The 17,801-nt window shown below is 43.9% G+C and overlaps 1 protein-coding gene across 4 annotated transcripts in view; it reads left to right on the top strand.

The window, feature by feature from the left end:
* Positions 1–17,801, top strand: part of LOC141126648 (ecto-ADP-ribosyltransferase 5-like) — a 75,771-nt gene that overhangs the window by 35,752 nt on the left and 22,218 nt on the right. For 2 of the 4 annotated variants that reach the window (XM_073612587.1, XM_073612585.1), the window contains one exon: positions 14,917–15,601. In XM_073612587.1, the coding sequence (XP_073468688.1) occupies positions 14,917–15,601 (685 nt within the window). Of the gene's footprint in view, positions 1–14,913; positions 15,602–17,801 lie in introns of all 4 variants that reach the window. The other 2 variants (XM_073612586.1, XM_073612584.1) reach the window with 1 other exon arrangement.

Raw genomic sequence — 17,801 nt, 5'->3', positions numbered from 1 at the left:
AAAAATTTGTAGAAGAATACGTATCGGCCTAAACTGAGGAAAAAAATGTTTTTTTTATATATTTTTGGGGAATATTTATTATAGCAAAATGTAAAAAATAATGCGTTTTTTTCAAAATTGTCGCTCTTATTTTGTTTATAGCGCAAAAAATAAAAATCGCAGAGGTGATTAAATACCACCAAAAGAAAGCTCTATTTGTGGGAAAAAAAAGGACGTCAATTTTGTTTGGGAGCCACGTCGCACGACCGCACAATTGTCAGTTAAAGTGACGCAGTGCCGAATCATAAAAAGTGCTCTGGCCAGGAAGGGGGTAAATCCTTCCGGGGCTGAAGCGCTTAAATAAGACAAGGATAATGAATCAAATGCCTTTCTCATGTCTAGTGAAAGGAAGCAGTTTGGGATACTGCAGGTAGGTGCAGTGTGAGCTAAAAGCAAAGCACAACGTATATTGTCTCCTACCTGTCTGGAGGGTATAAACCCTGTTTGGTCTCGATGGATTAGGGTACCTATAATAGGATTGAGTCTGTTAGAGAGGACCTTAGCTAATAGTATAATATTAATATTGAGTATTGATATTGGTCTGTAATTAGACCAAGAGGTATAATCTGCGTTTGGTTTTGGAATCATTGAAATAGAGGCAACTAGTGATTCTGAACGAAAGGAGTGGCCTGTGAGAAGGGAGTTGAAGGCTTCAACCATGAGTGGAGATATAAGCAATTTGCAACACTACTAAGTGGCTGAAAAACCATCTATGCCTGGGCGTTTACGTGGTTTTAGTGATTTTATTGCTGTCTGTATTTCTAGTTTGGTGATTGGTCTGTCTAGGGTTTCTTGTTGAGTATTGGAAAGGGAAGCAGACAAATTGAGGACAGAAGGGTGGTTAATCGTGAATGGTCAAATCCATGGGGATCTTTATAGAGTTCAGACAGTTTTCTTTGAAATTCATGTAGGATTTTTTGTGGATTGCTGGTATAATTATCTTTGGTTAGTTTTAGTCTAATGGGTTTCGGATGATAGGTTTTTTCGTAATGCAAGGGTTAAGAAGGTGTCAGGTTTATAAGCCTATAGAAAGTGTGCTTGGATTTTCTGAGAATATTTTCCACCGATTCCGTCAAGAATAGATCAAGTTCCAAACGTATTGTATTTCAGCTAAGGAGAAGGTGGCTCCTAAATGGAGCTAGTATCCAAGGGGTGGTGAAAAAACACCAGACAGTGGGTACAACTTGTCCAAGAGTGTCCAAACGAATCCGTCGGGTACTTGAGGATGTATTGGAGGTGCAGTGGCTATCTCCGGGACTACGACAGCCATCAAATAGGTGATTTGAAAACAAACATTATAACAATCAAGTCTCAAGTACAATAAATATTTGAGGTAACAAAGTATGGATCCATTTGGTATGGTAAGGTAAACTGGATCATTTATTCTAGAACAGTGTTGTAGCTAATGTATAAGTAGAATGAAATCAATGTTCTAGATCAGGATCCAAGAAATAAGTGTATACTTAAAAAGAGTAAAAGGAGAGAGAATGGGCTACCTTATTTCCTATATGAGGATAATAGTTTACCCTATGTGGATTTATAGGTTATTTAAAGAACCAAAAAAACTAAGATCTAAATTACTAAATTATTATATTCTAATCTAAATAAGGGTGAGAGATCTATAATTTGTGGAATTTAAGGAAGGAAGGAGAGTTATGTACTGTCAAAAAGGTCATAGGATAGACAAATTTTAGGTTTGTCTAGGTTTCATCAATGGAAAAAACACACATAGGAGAGACATGGAGGCTGCACACCCCGAAAATGAATAAACAAGCAAGGAAAATTCACCCATGGGGCTTTTTAGCAGCAGTATATCAAGATTCAAGATGGAATGAATGTAGAAAATTCTTTATTAAAAATCCAAAGGATTCAAATGTCATGTTACAATTGAAATATAAAGATACCGGCTATAGGATACATACAATATTCCATGGTACAATGATGCAAACACAAATTATATACAGTGTTCCATTGTTGAATGGAACAATGGAATACTGTGTATATTTGTGTTTGCATCATTGTACCATGGAATATTGTATGTATCCTATAGCCGGTATCTTTATATTTTAATTGTAACATGACATTTGAATCTTTAATAATTTTCCTTGCTTGTTTTGTCTAGGTTTCATTTGAAATATATACTGACAAACAGATCAGAAACCAAGATAAATACTTTAGTTCAGATCTGCTTGTGCAGGGGATGTAGTTTTGTGTAGTGTTGTGTATACTTATAAGAAGAATTATCACCCATTAAAGGATATAATATACTGTATGTTCTGTCTTTGGGACAGCTAGCTTCTTATCCCAATAACTTCAGATACCATATTTCTTTGATCTCAGTTTATTAGAACAAGCCAGCTGAAACTACAAATAACAGAAATAGACATCAATAAGTATAATATTGCATACAATACAGCATACATTGCAGAAACAATGATGTACAATACAAGATGTGATAGTAAAAACGTACTTTTTAAGTTCCCTAAGGGGTGATGGCGATAGATTGAGAAAGACATGTCTTGCTTCCTGCAATGGTGGCTGGTTCACTTCCTGTTAAGATTCTACCCAGAATTCCCTGCTTGCTGACAACTTCCTTAATTACACATACATTAAACAAATAAACAGAACTGCAGCAATACCAAAAAGGAACCAGAAATGGAGCCGGCACACCACATATGATTGTCTTAAGTAAATTACACATTTTGCATGTAAATTTAACAACACAGGTACAAATAACCAGTATAAAACATCTGGTGGACAGAACACTGTATATCAGTTCATTGGTTCCGCTTCTGGAGTAGGTGAAGCATAGCGACTTCTCTTATGGATGCTGGGTGACGTTAGTTTATTTAGGAATGTCTTTTTGTTGTTGAGGGGAGCCAGAGTTCGCCCGACGCTGCAGCCTTCTGTAGGTGTTTCTGGTGTTGACAGGCGAAGATCAAGGATTGTGGCGAGTAAGTCGTCAGCAGTTTTGCAGGTATAGGTGGTTCCTTTGTAGGCATGGGGAATGATGAAGGGAAAACTCCAGCGATATGGGATACAATGATATTGAAGTAATTGAAAGTGAGGTTTCATTGCCTTTCTTTTTATCAGTGTTTGTTGAGAGTGGTCTTGATAGATTTGGCATCGATGACCCTGGATTATTAAGGAGTCTTTGTTGCGGGCAGCTTCTAATGCCCCGTACACACGGTCGGATTTTCCGATGGAAAATGTCCGATCGGAGCGTGTTGTCGGAAATTCCGACCGTGTGTGGGCTCCATCGGACATTTTCCATCGGATTTTCCGACACACAAAGTTGGACAGCAGGAGATAAAATTTTCCGACAACAAAATCCGATCGTGTCAATTCCGACCGTGTGTGGCCTGTTCCGACGCACAAAGTGCCACGCATGCTCAGAAGAAATTCCAAGACGGAACAGCTCGTTCTGGTAAACTTAGCGTTCGCAATGGATACAGCACTTTCGTCACGCTGCAATGTTCAAAATGGTTTAATACAGCGCACTCTCTTCTTCTTTATAATGTGACAAGAATTAAGTAGTTTTGCTGCTCATATTCACACACACTTCTCACAAACTTATTATGTTACTATTTATCGGGATTCCCTCAATATATTTTGATTTCTCACATCTGACAACATATTTTTGTATATTTTTTATATATTTTTTGGCTTTAATGTAGATTCTTTTTTTGTGTTTCTATTTTATTTTTTTTTTTTTTTGCGATTTTGATTTGTACTCCCGAAAATGTTTGTGTGTGTTTTTTGTGACAAGTTCCCATGTTGTTCTATTTAATCTGTAGGAGATTGTTTGGTGTTGTTGTCCTTTGTTAATTTCACATTTTATGTTAGAAATGTACCTGGATTGTCACCAACAAACTGTCCTTTTTGGATGAAAACACACATAGGAGAGTAGAATTTCCCCCAAAAATGTATTAAGGGCTCACAACTAAACAAAGAGGGAGGCAACGCTGGAGAAACTGCAGAAGTGGGTGAAGCTTTGGACCCCCAGGGCAGACATCAATTATTTAAAAGCAAAATTGGTGGCCTGAGGAGTCCTTATCTAAGGGAGGGCAGTCTGGTCCAGAAGTCCCAGAGATCCGGAAAGCAGCAGATGACATCTATGTCCCCAGGCTGTGGTCATACGAGAGACTGCAGCTTCTGTTAGACCAGACTGAACCCAGGGCCATCACTCTTTGGTCTTCTTTCCACGCCTCCTTCCATGCGGTGGCTGTGGTGGTGGAGTTGTGGCAGCAGGAGGAGGAGGAGGAGGATCGTCCATCTCAATGACATCCATCTTGGGTGTTAGTTCCCCACTCACCCCCTTACGTAGGACTTTATAAATAAGGTCCTCACACAGGAGGCGTTGACCCTCCTGCATGCCCTGCAATTTGGTGGCAGCCATGCAGGCAAAGGCCTCTTCAGGAGTTGGTAAGGCTCTGAGGGACGCAGAAGCCTCCTGGATCAGCCTGAACGCTGAATCCTGCACGGGACTCGGAGTGGCCTTCCTGGCCCTTTTGTATGGAAGGCGGAGGGGAGGGACCTGAGACTCAGTCAGGCTGCGACTGGTCCCTGGCTTCTCTTGGCTGACACTTAGCCCCGCCTCCTCCTGGCTGCCACTAATCCCCGCCTCCTTCTGACTGCCACATTCCACAGCCTCCTCCTGGCTGAGGTCTTCCTGTGTATGAAAAAGGGACATAGTTTGAGATTTTTAGTCATCAATCACACACAATTTTCACCTCCTGACTGCTGAAAATTGAATGTTAACAAATATAACAGACTATCATTCTGAGCCCAGCATTTTTCATTTGTGTCCCAATTTTGGGTGCCCACTACTGTCTATTGATATGTAAAACACTTTTTTTTATCAGCAATTAGCGATCAATAATAACATCTAGTAAACATCATTTCTTTATTGTCCAGAAATCTGTAGAAGAATGCTATACCTGACTCCAGCTGGGCTCCTCCACTTCTTCCTGGCTAGAAGGCCCAGGTTGGACATCGGAAGCCTCAGCTGGGGTGGAAGGAAGCGTGGAAGGAAGAGTAGAGAGGGATTCCCTGACTTCAGTGTGGTCTGACAGAAATCGCAGTCTCTCATAGTACCACAGCCTGGGGACATAAATGTCATCTGCTGCAGCTCCGGACCTCTGGGAATCCGTGACCTTCTTGCGCTCCCTCAGATATGTGCTCCTCAGGCCACCAATTTTGGCTTTTAAATAGGGGATGGTTGCTGTGGGGACCACCGGCTTCACCAACTCCAGCAGTTTCTCCAGCGCTGCCTGCCTCTTCTGTTTGTGATTATAGTGGGGGTGTCTCACTTGCCACAGACAGGGCAGCTCCCTGTACTTGTCCATGAACAGGGGGAGGAAGTTGTGGTCGTGGAACCCATCCATTTTCTCTGCAAGACACAACACAAGACAAACCCGAATGTCAGGCAAAACTCCCCTAATCTTGTTACAATATAGGCTTCCATTTCGAAGCAGTATAGGCGCAAGTTTAGATCTTACCTTCGTTATCACGATTGGCGTCTCCGATGCTCCTTCCTCCGCTCACAGATCGTACGTAAGACGCACGTGTGTTACGCTTTATACACACTGCGCACGCGTATAACTTCGCCCGCCCCTGACGTTCTTTCTAGTCTATTCCCCGCCCCTTTTCGTTCGGCGCAGTGGGGGAAGAGCACATGGCGGATAGACAGCAGGTGCGTGCTAATTATAGCAACGAGGAGGAGGAGGTAAGGCCGGAGCCTGAAACGTCCCGATCCAGAAGGAGATTTAAGGACTCAAATATGTCCTTTGGGGAGATGTTGGAAATGGTGGACATCCTGAAGAAGGCCGACTATGATGGAAAGTATGGGCCTTACCCCAACCCCAATGTCCGAAAGGCCAAGATCATGGCGAAAGTGGTCAGGAGTCTGCACCGGAATTTCGGGGTACGACGATCGAAAGATCAGCTCAGGAAGCGGTGGTCGGACCTGAAATTACGAGAACATGAGCAGTACAGAAAGATCCGGAGAGTGCTGCAAAAAAGTAAGTAGTTGTGCTGTGTTCCTATTCTTTATGTTTATTACGTTCGTGCTGCTCCATGTGCTTTTCTTTACTGTTGTACAGTTTAAAATGGCAACTTTCATGTTCATGGGCACATTATTCGTTCGGATCAAACATTTTTCGTTCCAACTATAAAATACCATTGTTTAGCCCATATGCATTTGGCCACCGTTTTGACGCCCTATACTTGTCTTCAAAGAATTGGGTTGTGTAGATGGCTTTGTTACTAGAATGAAATGCAAACTAGATTCTGTGTAAGGAGAGGACACTCAGCAGCTGTTTTCACATCTGGACACTGGAGCACTAGTGTGGGACAAAAGAACATCATTTTTATTAGGGGGGCCACACAGGTGCTCCAGTGTATACTATAGGGGGGGCTACATCTGTGAAGCTTGGACAAAACAGGTAAAGTATTGCAGGTTGACAAAGGACACTAAAAAAGCTACATGTTGGAACTCTGCTAAAATAGACAATTGTACCCCACTTCCAAGCAATGTTTACTATTTATAGTTCTGACATTAAATATCTGTGTGCTAATTATACCATTTTTGTTTTACATAGGGGAGAAAAGACTCGGAGGACACCCCTCATCTGAGGAGACCAGAGCCCCCCCCCCCCCTGGAAGAAGGTGAAATCCCCCCAACACAAGCTGAGCAGGAAGATGAAGACGTGGTGGAACTAGTCACCACAACAGGTGAGTGTCTGCGACCACAGGCTCAGATAAGAGATGGATGGCAGCATATTTTTGAAACCAAATTTATTTTGGGGTTCCTCTCTTTTTAGGTGATCGTGAGGTTGTGGATGAAGATCCTTTCACATCAGAAAGTGGCCAGATCCTGATCGGGGAGATCATGGGGTGTAATTTACAATTGGAAAACATCCAGCAACAAATCAGTGATGTTATTAAAAAAAAAAAATAACATCATTGATGTTTTGGGGCGAATTTAAACCCCACAAAATCACCTGTTTTATCGTACAAAAATTTTTTCAATGTTTAGAAAAGCCAAATTTGGAGGATGCACACAGTGTGCCAACATGTGCTATCTGCCATCACGGGAGATCAATGGACGCGTTTTGGGGGTGCAACCCCTTCCTCAATAATAAAGTAGCGGTGAGGAAGGGGTTTCGCCCCAAAAACACGTCCCTTGATCCCCTGTGATGGCAGCTAGCACATGTTGACATTGGGAAATTTGTGTGCATCTTCCAAATTTGGCTTTTCCAGGGGTGATTTCCCCCCATCTGAACGCAATATCAAACACAGTTCCTAAATACTCATGTCTGATATTGCCTTCAAGTTCTACCAAATGTGACGTTTGTAAGTTCAAGATTTGTGTCTTTTCTTGTTGATTTTACACAGGCCTGTTTTCTATAAAATGGACATTTTGATTTTGGATAATGCCACCACAAAAATTGGTATACAACAAACATGTTGGTTTGTCTGAAAAACCTTTGGTAAATGCACATGTGATTGTGCAGGTATTAAAAAGATTGTTAATCAAGAATGTGTGGATTATTCTCTCAACGCTACAACACTTTTGGGGTGATGTAATTGTTGTTTTATGAGAAAATGGGGGTTATTTCCTAAGGGCAAATCCACTTTGCACTACAAGTGCAGTTTCAGTGCAGTTGCAAGTGTTTTTGCATTTAGTAAATAACAGCCAACAGTGCTTTGTATAAGGTTACACAATCACGCCATTTTCTGCACTCAAAACATTTCTGTCAGGGTCAGCTAAAACAAACACAAGCAGGAAATGTCCACAAAGATTTTTTTTTTTATTATAAAAAGGCTTCACAGATTTTTTGGCATATTGATAGCCCCCCTACCCGCAAAGAACTCCTGGTGTCGTAACCGAACATCACGGGCACTCAGGGAGGGCAAGCCAGGACGGCCCCTTTCAAGCGCCGTCAGTGTGGTTTGATGTATCATTCCGGCCTCAGGCCCAACTGAGCCAGCATAGTTGGCCGAATGTTTCCTTAAAAAGTTATGGAGAACACAGCACGCAAGTATTATATGGTTCAGTTTATACTCCGCCATATGGATGGGTGTCAGAAATAGTCGGAACCGGCTGGCCAGGATTCCAAATGTGTTCTCCACCACTCTTCGGGCTCTGGCCAGCCGGTAATTAAAAACCCTCTGTTCCGGGGTGAGGGTCCTCATTGGGAATGGCCGCATCAGGTGGTCCCCCAGCGCAAACGCTTCATCAGCAACAAACACAAATGGGAGTCCTTCAACATTGTGCTCTGGAGCTGGCAAGTCCAAGCTGCCATTCTGGAGATGCCTGTAGAACTCCATCTGGGCGATGACTCCACCATCGGACATCAGGCCATTCTTCCCCACGTCCACATACAAGAAGTCATAATTAGCCGACACCACCGCCAACATCACTATACTATTAAACCCCTTGTAATTATAATAGTACGACCCTGAGTTGGGTGGTGGGACGATGTGGACGTGTTTCCCATCAATTGCCCCTCCGCAGTTAGGAAAGTCCCACCGCTGGGCAAAGTGGGAGGCCACAGTCTGCCATTTCTGTGGCGTGGAAGGAAACTGTTGAGGAAAAAACAATAAACATTACTATTTTTTCACAGAAACATGGCAAGCAGATTAGACACAAACATTATGGGGCAACCTCCAGATAGCATTTAGTAAGAAGAATTTAACAAGGCCAAAGTATAAGGTACACCTATCATATCCCCCCCCCCTCTCATGGGCCATTTCTAACATTATAGGGGATGTGTGGAAATCTTGGACAGGTAACCCTCTTCACTTCATTGAGAGATGAATGCCTAAATAATGGGTATTACTTGGAACAGCCCCTCATTAGTTACAATATTGGCAGCCCACTGGACAAGTAAGAAGTGTCATAATACAAAGATATAAATACACACTGTACACATTTGAGGACATTTGGACATTCTGCTATTACTTATCAAGATAATAATAGGATACAAAAACTTTAAACAGTACCATTTGAAAGTATACAGGCAGGCCCTTGCACTACATGCTTTGGACAATTCATCCATAAATCTGACCAGTAAAGAGGTGGGTATAGTGTGTATGGGTTTGGCAAAGTCAGCAGATAGATTATTGAGGATAGAGAATTGGGATCAGCTGACTTAGCAGTTGGGGGAGGGAGGGTTACTAAAAATTATTTGGGGACACCACAAAAAAAGCCTCTGGCACTCTGCCTGAATTTAAATCAAAAATAACATTTACAAACATTTTAGGGGGTGTTTGGGGTAAAGAACTACTATGGAGCTGATAAAATACATTGTTAAGTGACTACATGAGGTGAATATAGGCCAGGAGACACCATGCTGGGGAGGTTATTGAAGGGCAAATATGTATGAAGGACCTAAAATAATAATTACATAAAAATCCAGCATGCATGAGAACAAAGGGGACATTCACAGCATATTACAATCATGGTAATTAGGGAATGAGGAAAGAAATACAATATATTAGCAAACATTCAATACAATAAAATGTGACATAAAAGGATAAAAATCTTACCTTCATATACTCCTTCTGCAGGACCTGGATGATGGCAGAACAGGTCTCTGGGATAATGATCCCCAGAGTCTGGGGGGAGATGCCTGTGGAGAACTTCAAGTCCTGCAGACTTCTCCCTGTGGCCAAATACCGCAGGGTAGCGACCAACCTCTGCTCCGGAGTGATGGCTTGCCTCATGCAGGTATCCTGCCTGCTGATATAGGGGGTCAGCGAAGCCAACAAACGGTGAAACACGGGGTCCGTCATCCTGAGAAAGTTCCTGAAATCATCAGGATTATTCTCACGGATCTCACGGAGCAAAGGCATATGAGAGAACTGGTCACGCTGAAGCAACCAATTCTTGGTCCATGAACTCCTCCCCACCCTGTTCATGGACTGGACTTGTGTCAAGGTCAGGACCCCAACACCAAGCCCCCGCACAGCATGAACTCTACGAGGAGTACGCATACGAAACATGGATAGAAAACGGTCGGCTGCTCAGAACGAAGTAACAGAACGCACTGAAGAACAGCAAGGCCTGTGAAGAGCGACCTGAAAAACAGTAACGAACGAACAAGAATACAATGACTACCTAAAGTCACGCGGAACTTGCTTGCACGCACTGAAGAGCAGATACAAACCCACAAGCACAAACTGAACAGCAGAACACGATCTGAAAGCCACGAGTCTGAAAAAGTGCGAATCGTCTCTCACCAAACTTTTACTAACACGAGATTAGCAAAAGGAGCCCAAAGGGTGCCGCGCTTGGTTCTGAACCGGCCTTTTCTAGTCTCGTCGTACGTGGTGTACGTGACCGCGTGGTTGGCGATCGGAAATTCCGACAACTTTGTGCGACCGTGTGTAGACAAATCAAGGTTGAGCCAACATCCGTCGGAAAAAATCCTAGGATTTTGTTGTCGGAATGTCCGAACAAAGTCCGACCGTGTGTACGCCCTATAATAGTTGTTCTTTTGTGCGGAAATAGTGAAATTTAATAATGATGTCTCTGGGGGGACCACTTTCTTTAGGTGGCGTTAGAGATCTGTGTAATCTGTCAATTTTCTAATCGTTCGATGGGAATAGAAGGGGCTAATTCCTGGAATAGTTCAGTGACTGCTGATTGAAGATCCTCAATTACCTCAGGAATACCCCTAATATGGAGGTTAGATCTTCTGTTTCTATCTTCAAAGTCTTCAAGATAATTTTGGAGGGAAGAGGTATTCAAGTTCCTCAGCATGATTTGAAGTGGTAACCTCAACTTCATCAACCACTTGTTCCAGGATAGAGGTGTGTCGTCCTACCTCCAAAATTTCTCTTGTCAATTTATCTGTAATGGCATCTGAGGTGGTCTGAAGGGCTTTAATAAGGACTCTTTCAAATTGACTAATTAAGTCAGAATTGAGTGATGTATGTTGTAGAGAATTAGGAATTATCTCAATATCATATTCTGGCTCACTGCGCTGTGATGAGACTGCAGCTGCTTTTGTGAGTAAGTATCATGGATAGTACTTACCGAGGCCGAGATGCCTGAGAGCGGCTCGCCCTTGCGACCACGCGCACCCCGTCCCCCGGAGGTGATACAGGGAACAGGTGGCACGTGGAGGCATGGGCCACCAGCAGGAGTGAGTTCCTTGGGAAGGCTGAAGAGCTGTATGGAGAATTAGCTGGGGTTCAGGAACTGGCTGAGGGTCTGGTGTTGGATAGATGAATCAGGTACCAAGGGAAGTAAACAAGTCCGTGAAACATGCCAGGGGTCAAATCCAGGTAAGCAGGTAAGTCCGTAAGGCAAGCCATCATGCACACCGTGCGCTATCGTGCACACCCGCAAGCCACTGCGCGCACACGCGAGCTGTTGTGCATACACGCGCCGCACCATCGGGCCGCGCATGTGTGTGTGCCGGAGCGCCAATCCGCTGCGCATGCGCGCAGGAGCATGGGGAACAAGAGTGGAAAAAGTCCTTCTCTGTCAGTAAGACTGTGTTAGGTGAGAGAATAGCGGCACCGCCATTTTAGATGTGGATCTAGTCAGCGGTTCTTGCGCTTTCCCTGCCTTCAGTTTGGCTTTCCTCCCACTATACATCATTCCAAAAAGTGCCTGGGGGTAGCAGCTAGATACCTGTTACTGAGAAATGTCAGTATGTGAGCGAGGCTCGAGTTATTAGTCTGTTGTGTCCCAGTCGGAGTGGAGCGCTTAGGCGGACATATCTGTCTCAGGCGGCTTCGCGCAGGCGCCCCTGCAACTGTTTTTTTCTAGCCAGATCACTTAGTTTGTACCTTCAGGTTTTAGGTTCCTATAGTAGCCAATGCTGACTTGTCTTTTAAATACCTATACTAAAATATATGTATTGCTCATCGTTACATGGTTAGTCTGGCCGAAAAAAGACACAAGTCCATCCAGTTTAACCAATAAACCGTACAACCCCATATACACAATCCTATTAAACTTTATTATGGAATAAAAATATGTATAATTTTATGTAATGTAATTTCAACTTTTTTGGTGCAACTCAAACAAAGTCCTATGGGCATGTTCTCCTTTTAGATATCGTTTGGTTTAGGGACCGAGTTCTGCCTTCATCTCATGCACTCCTGGCCACCTTTTTCTTTATTTTTATACCTACTTCCCACTGTCCAAAAAATATTCTGATTGGTCAACACGCTTCTGATTAAACTGACCCAAAATTCCATGCGGCAAGTAGGTTTAAAGGGCCTCCTGCTCGTGTTTATTGGTCAGTCAGCGTACAGCAAAACAAAAGATTAGGACCGGGGTAAGAATCACAGTCCAAAACGAAAGTCCAGCAAAACAATTCAGGCCGGGCTCACACATGTCCGGCTGCGGTTTGCAGTGTGGAGTCCGGTGCATTTCTGTTCACCGTTTTAGGTGCGATTTAGGTGCAAATTTTTGCCTGAATTCCCACCTGAACTGGACCCACAACTGCACAGGAAAACCGCACATCCCGGACATGCTTAAAAAAACGGTTAAAAACACATCCAATTTGCATATATGTGAACCCAGCCTAAGCCTCCTGGCTAGTAAATAGACCTCGCTGGGTCTGCTTCAGACCTGCAGACATGTTACCTCATAGCCTGCTTGCATTCTTTCCCAGTAACAACCCATTAAAGTGTTGCTAAACCCACAACAGTATGTAGCACTTACTCTCGGTGGAGCTGCTGATTTAAGCGGGCTTGTTACCTTCACTCTTGACACCCCTGCTTCACCGGGTCTAGGGTTCCGTTGAGTTTACCTCTGGACGATGAAAGCACCAACACTTGAGTACGTTTTCAATGCTTTATTAAACCAAGTAACGAAGGAAGTAGCAGGAAAGAGCAGGAGCGAAGCTGCAGGGAAGCTCAAATACCTTTCTTTAGGATTCTGGGGAGTGTCCTTTAAAGTTGAATATTGTAATCGGATGCAGTCCCCTTGTGGGACACAATCTTTGCTCGCCTGGATAGGCCTCTCTCACTTGCCTAGCAGCCAGTACGTAGCACGAGCAAAAGTCTCTGCCACAGACTTGCTTGAAATAAACCCGTACGATCCTCTGCCACAGGATGTATTAAGTTTTGCGGTGAATGTCAGACACAGTACTTGGACCTCTAAGCCAACCCGGCAGTACTATGCTGTAGAACTACTTTTGGATACGTCCTCCAACTGAGTCACCAGGCCCATCTCCAGACCAGCACTCTGCATGATCCTTCCATGACGGGTCCTCCCCTGGGATCTCCTCAGTTGTCCAGCTTCTTCACTCTGGATAGACAGCTCAGGACCATTCCTCGGCTGCTGTGGTAGGCCCCAGACATGCTTCTGGGCCCACCCACGCACCGCAGCGGTGCGGGCCTCCGGAACGGTTGACCACGAGGTAGCACTCGATCGCATACCTGTCGGCCAGGAGGGCCAGCAGGTGGCTGTAAAACGAACCCCAAAATATGGCATCTGTCCCATAAATACCCTCTCCCAGAATGCAACTCGGAGGACCACCTCCACGGAGTTGTCTCTGGGACAGAGGAGCACCCATACACTTCGACACGTTGCCTTTCCAACACCAGCCAATGGTAAGAGCGACACCCACCGGCTCAGTGTGGAACCACATGCAACGTCAGCCAGGCTGGAACAGAGGCAAATCTAACTCCCCTAACGAGCAATTCACTAAATTTACCTATCAGATGGTAGATCATAAATCTACCAGCGCTACAAGTAAAATCAGTAAACCATGTTTGTTATACTCACTGTGGAGCCTAAGGGGTTAATCATCTGCAATGTATAAAAAGGCTGTTTGACAGTGGTGGCCCGTCCATAGGTTCATACATGGGGCTACCCCCTAATCCATGTGCCAGGCCCCTAATCTACTGGAGGCATGGATTCCAACAAGGTCTTTTTTTTTTTTTTTTTGAAGCACATGATTAGAGCCAGAGACTCTAATTGGCTTAAAAAAAAGGTGGAATCGGGGCGCAGAGCATTGCACCCTGAGCCCATCCAGTTGTGTGACAGTAGCAAATTAATATTCCCTATTGTCTTTCTGATTCTCCTCCTTGCCAATCAGGAAGCGGGTCCTGAGACCTGCCACCCGATTGGCCGAGAGCAGAAGTGATCCTATTGGCCGCCTAGGAGGAGGAGACACAGGGGAAGCCGCCGCCTGCCCACCCAGAGGAAGCGATGCCTGCGACCTAGATGGGGTAAGTGCGGGGCTGGTGACTAACTGACCGACCGGCAATACACTGAGCATGTGCAGCCTGTCCCCTGGCTCTGTTCTATCGGGGGATGGTTTAAGGACAGGGGAAAAAGGGGAGGATCAGAGAAGACAGGATCAAACAGCAGTAGCGGCTGGTGGTATATCTTTTTTTTGGGGGGGTGGGGGTGGAAAACAATGCAATGCAAAAAAATATATACCACCAGCCGTCACTGCTGTTTGATCCTCCCCTTCTTCCACTGTCTTCAAACCATCTCCTGATAGAACAGAGCCAGGGGACAGGCTGCACATGCTCAGTTTGGTGTGTATTGCTGGAGAGTTTTTTTTTTTCTTGGTAGAGTGTATGATCAGCACAGGGCCAATTAGCACTCGTAGGACAATCAGGGGCAATGAAAACGCCTCCTACAAGCTTTAACCAGACACTGATAGAAGTCACAAGACTGCTTAAGAGAAAAGTTATTTAGCAGTTTATATTTACTAAAATAATTGCATTTGCATGTTCTGTGTACTGTGGGAGACCAGATATTCAGGGTCCTGGGTTTAGTAACACTTTAACACAAGGAATGACAAATTATAACCCAGGTGGGGAACAAGGAACAGGGGCTGTTTGTCACAATGTACGTGTATGACCATAATAGAGTTCTTCTGATCACAGCAGCTTTATCTAACTATGAGTGACACGGCGTTTGATGATCAGTACGAAGGTTGCACAGAAGAGATGGAAAGTAGAATAAATTCCCTACTTGCTAAAGAAAAAGAAGATGACTCAGAATTTAGTAGAACTTGGGATGCAGCTGAAAAGAAATGGAACACCAAGAAACGGAGTGTACCGAGTGGCTTTCGGGATGAGTACGGCATTGCCATCATGGCTTATTCCAACAACGAGACCAACCTTTATAAGGATTTCAACAGCGCAGTGAGAAATTATAGCAGCTGGGACACATTCCGTTACCATTCTCTGCATTTCTTGATGACACGAGCTGTAGTGCTCCTCAGGTCGAGCTGTTGGTGGTCACCATGGTCGGTATACAGAGGGATGAAATACCTATATTTTGAGCCTGAAAAAATAGGAGGAGAAGTCAGGCTTGGACAGTTTTCCTCTTCATCCACCAGCCAAAAGATAGCAAAGGACTTTGGAGATGACACCTTTTTCACCTTCACCAGCTGCTTCGGTGCTCAGATCAAAAAATATTCCTATTATCCAGACCAAGAGGAGGTTCTGATACCAGTAGACGAGGTTTTCACAGTGACCAACTTTACAAAGCAGGGAGGTAAAAACAGATTTGTCCTTAAAACAACAAAAAGAAGATGTCACTACTACAACTGTGACTACCTAAGGAAAGGTCAGTAAACTTTTTTTTTACTTTTTGACAGTTTGCTCTGGGCTTTCATGTGGAAAAAAGAGGATGTAGGTCCAACTAAACATATACCTGCCACAAACATGGACAATTCAAATCAAACATGATATAAAAAAAACAAAAACAAAAAAAACAACACTTACAGGAATGAGTCACATACACTGTATTATCAAAAGTTTTGGGACGCCTGCCTTTACACGCACGTGAACTTTAATGGCATCCCAGTCTAAAGCCTCGTACACACAATCAGATTGTTGACCAACAAAGCGTCAGACCTTTGTCCAAAGGGTGTGTGCCTTTTGTGTGACAAACTTGTGTACAGGTGATAGGAAAATCTGACAACAAACCGCCATCCGCCGAAAATTTACTAGCCTGCCAACCAACATTTGTTGGTAGAAAGTTGGACAACAATTGTCTGATGGAGCGTACTAACGGTCGGATTTTAGGCAAACCGTCTGTCATCACACATTTCCCTGACGGATATCCTATCGTGTGCACGAGGCTTTAGTCCGTAGGGTTCAATATTGAGTTGGCCCACCCTTTGCAGCTATAACAGCTTCAACTCTTCTGGGAAGGCCGTCCACAAGCTTTAGGAGTGTGTCTATGGGAATGTTTGACCATTCTTTCAGAAGTGCATTTGTGAGGTAAGGCACTGATGTTGGATGAGAAGACCTGAGTCGCAGTCCCCATTCTAATTCCTCCCAGAGGTGTTCTATCGGTTTGGGGTCAGGACTCTGTGCAGGCCATTCAAGTTCCTCCACCCCAACCTTGCTCACCCATGTCGTTATGGACCTTGCTTTGTGCACTGGTCCAAATCATTTGGTGGAGGGGGGATTATGGTGTGGGTTTTTTTTTTTTAGGGGTTGGTCTTGGCCCCTTAGTCCCAGTGAAGGAAACTCTTAGGGCTTTAGCATACCAAAACATTTTGGACAATTTCAACTTTGTGGGAACAGTTTGGGGATGGCCCCTTCCTGTTGCAACAGGACTGCTCACCAGTAGACAAAGCAAAGTCCATAAAGACATGGATGAGCGAGTTTGGGCTGGAGGAACTTGACTGGCCTGCACCTTAATCCAATAGAACCCTTTTGGGATGAATTAGAGCGGAGACTGCGAGCCAGACCTTCTCGTCCACATCAGTGCCTGACCTCACAAATGCAGCTTCTGGAAGAATGGTCAAACATTCCCATAGACACACTCCTAAACTTTGTGGACGGCCTTCCCAGAATAGTTTAAGCTGTTATAGCTGTAAAGGGTGGGCCAACTCAATATTGAACCCTATAGACTTATGCCTTGTACACACGATAGGATTTTCCAATGGAAAATGTCTGATAGGACCTTGTTGTCGGAAATTCAAACCGTGTGTGGGCTCCATCACACATTTTCCATAGGAATTTACGTCACACAAAGTTTGAGAGCTTGCTATATAATTTTCCGACAACAAAATCTGTTGTCGGAAATTCCGATCGTGTGTACACAAATCCGACGCACAAAGTGCCACGCATGCTCAGAATAAATTAAGAGACAAAAGTCATTGGCTACTGCCCCGTTTATAGTCCCGACGTACGCGTTTTACGTCACCGCGTTCAGAACGATCGGATTTTCCGACAACTTTGTGTGACCGTGTGTATGCAAGACAAGTTTGAGCCAACATCCGTCAGAAAAAATCCTAGGATTTTGTTGTCGGAATGTCCGATCAATGTCCGACCGTGTGATCGGGGCATAAGACTGGGATGGTTTATGTGCGTGTAAAGGTAGGTGTCACAATACTTTTGGCAATATAGTGTAGTTACATATTTAGTTTGAAAATACACGTCCAACAAGTCAATTGAGCTTAACCAATAGAAAAAAAAAATAATAGCTGAATTGTAAACCTCCAACTACAAAACCATAAACCCACAGTTGATCCAGAAGAAGAAAAAAAAAATCCTGATAAGTCGTGGTACAAATTATTCCAACGGGAGAAAAAAATCCCTCCTGATTCCTGAAAAATGCAATATTTCAGGATGACTTGGATCCCTTCTTCAGGTCTGAACTGTATCAAATCAAAATCATTCAGAGGGCCATACTCAGACTATAATAACACTACACTAACACTCTACACTCAAAGCTACAATAAGTGAACACACTAACTCACTAATAGAAAACTGAGCCCTGCTCTATCTATCTCCACTCCAACAACACACTG

The sequence above is a fragment of the Aquarana catesbeiana genome, linkage group LG02 (genome assembly GCF_042186555.1).
Source record: "Aquarana catesbeiana isolate 2022-GZ linkage group LG02, ASM4218655v1, whole genome shotgun sequence".
In the NCBI taxonomy this organism is placed as follows: domain Eukaryota; kingdom Metazoa; phylum Chordata; class Amphibia; order Anura; family Ranidae; genus Aquarana; species Aquarana catesbeiana.
This window is presented reverse-complemented; position numbering and strand designations above follow the sequence as displayed.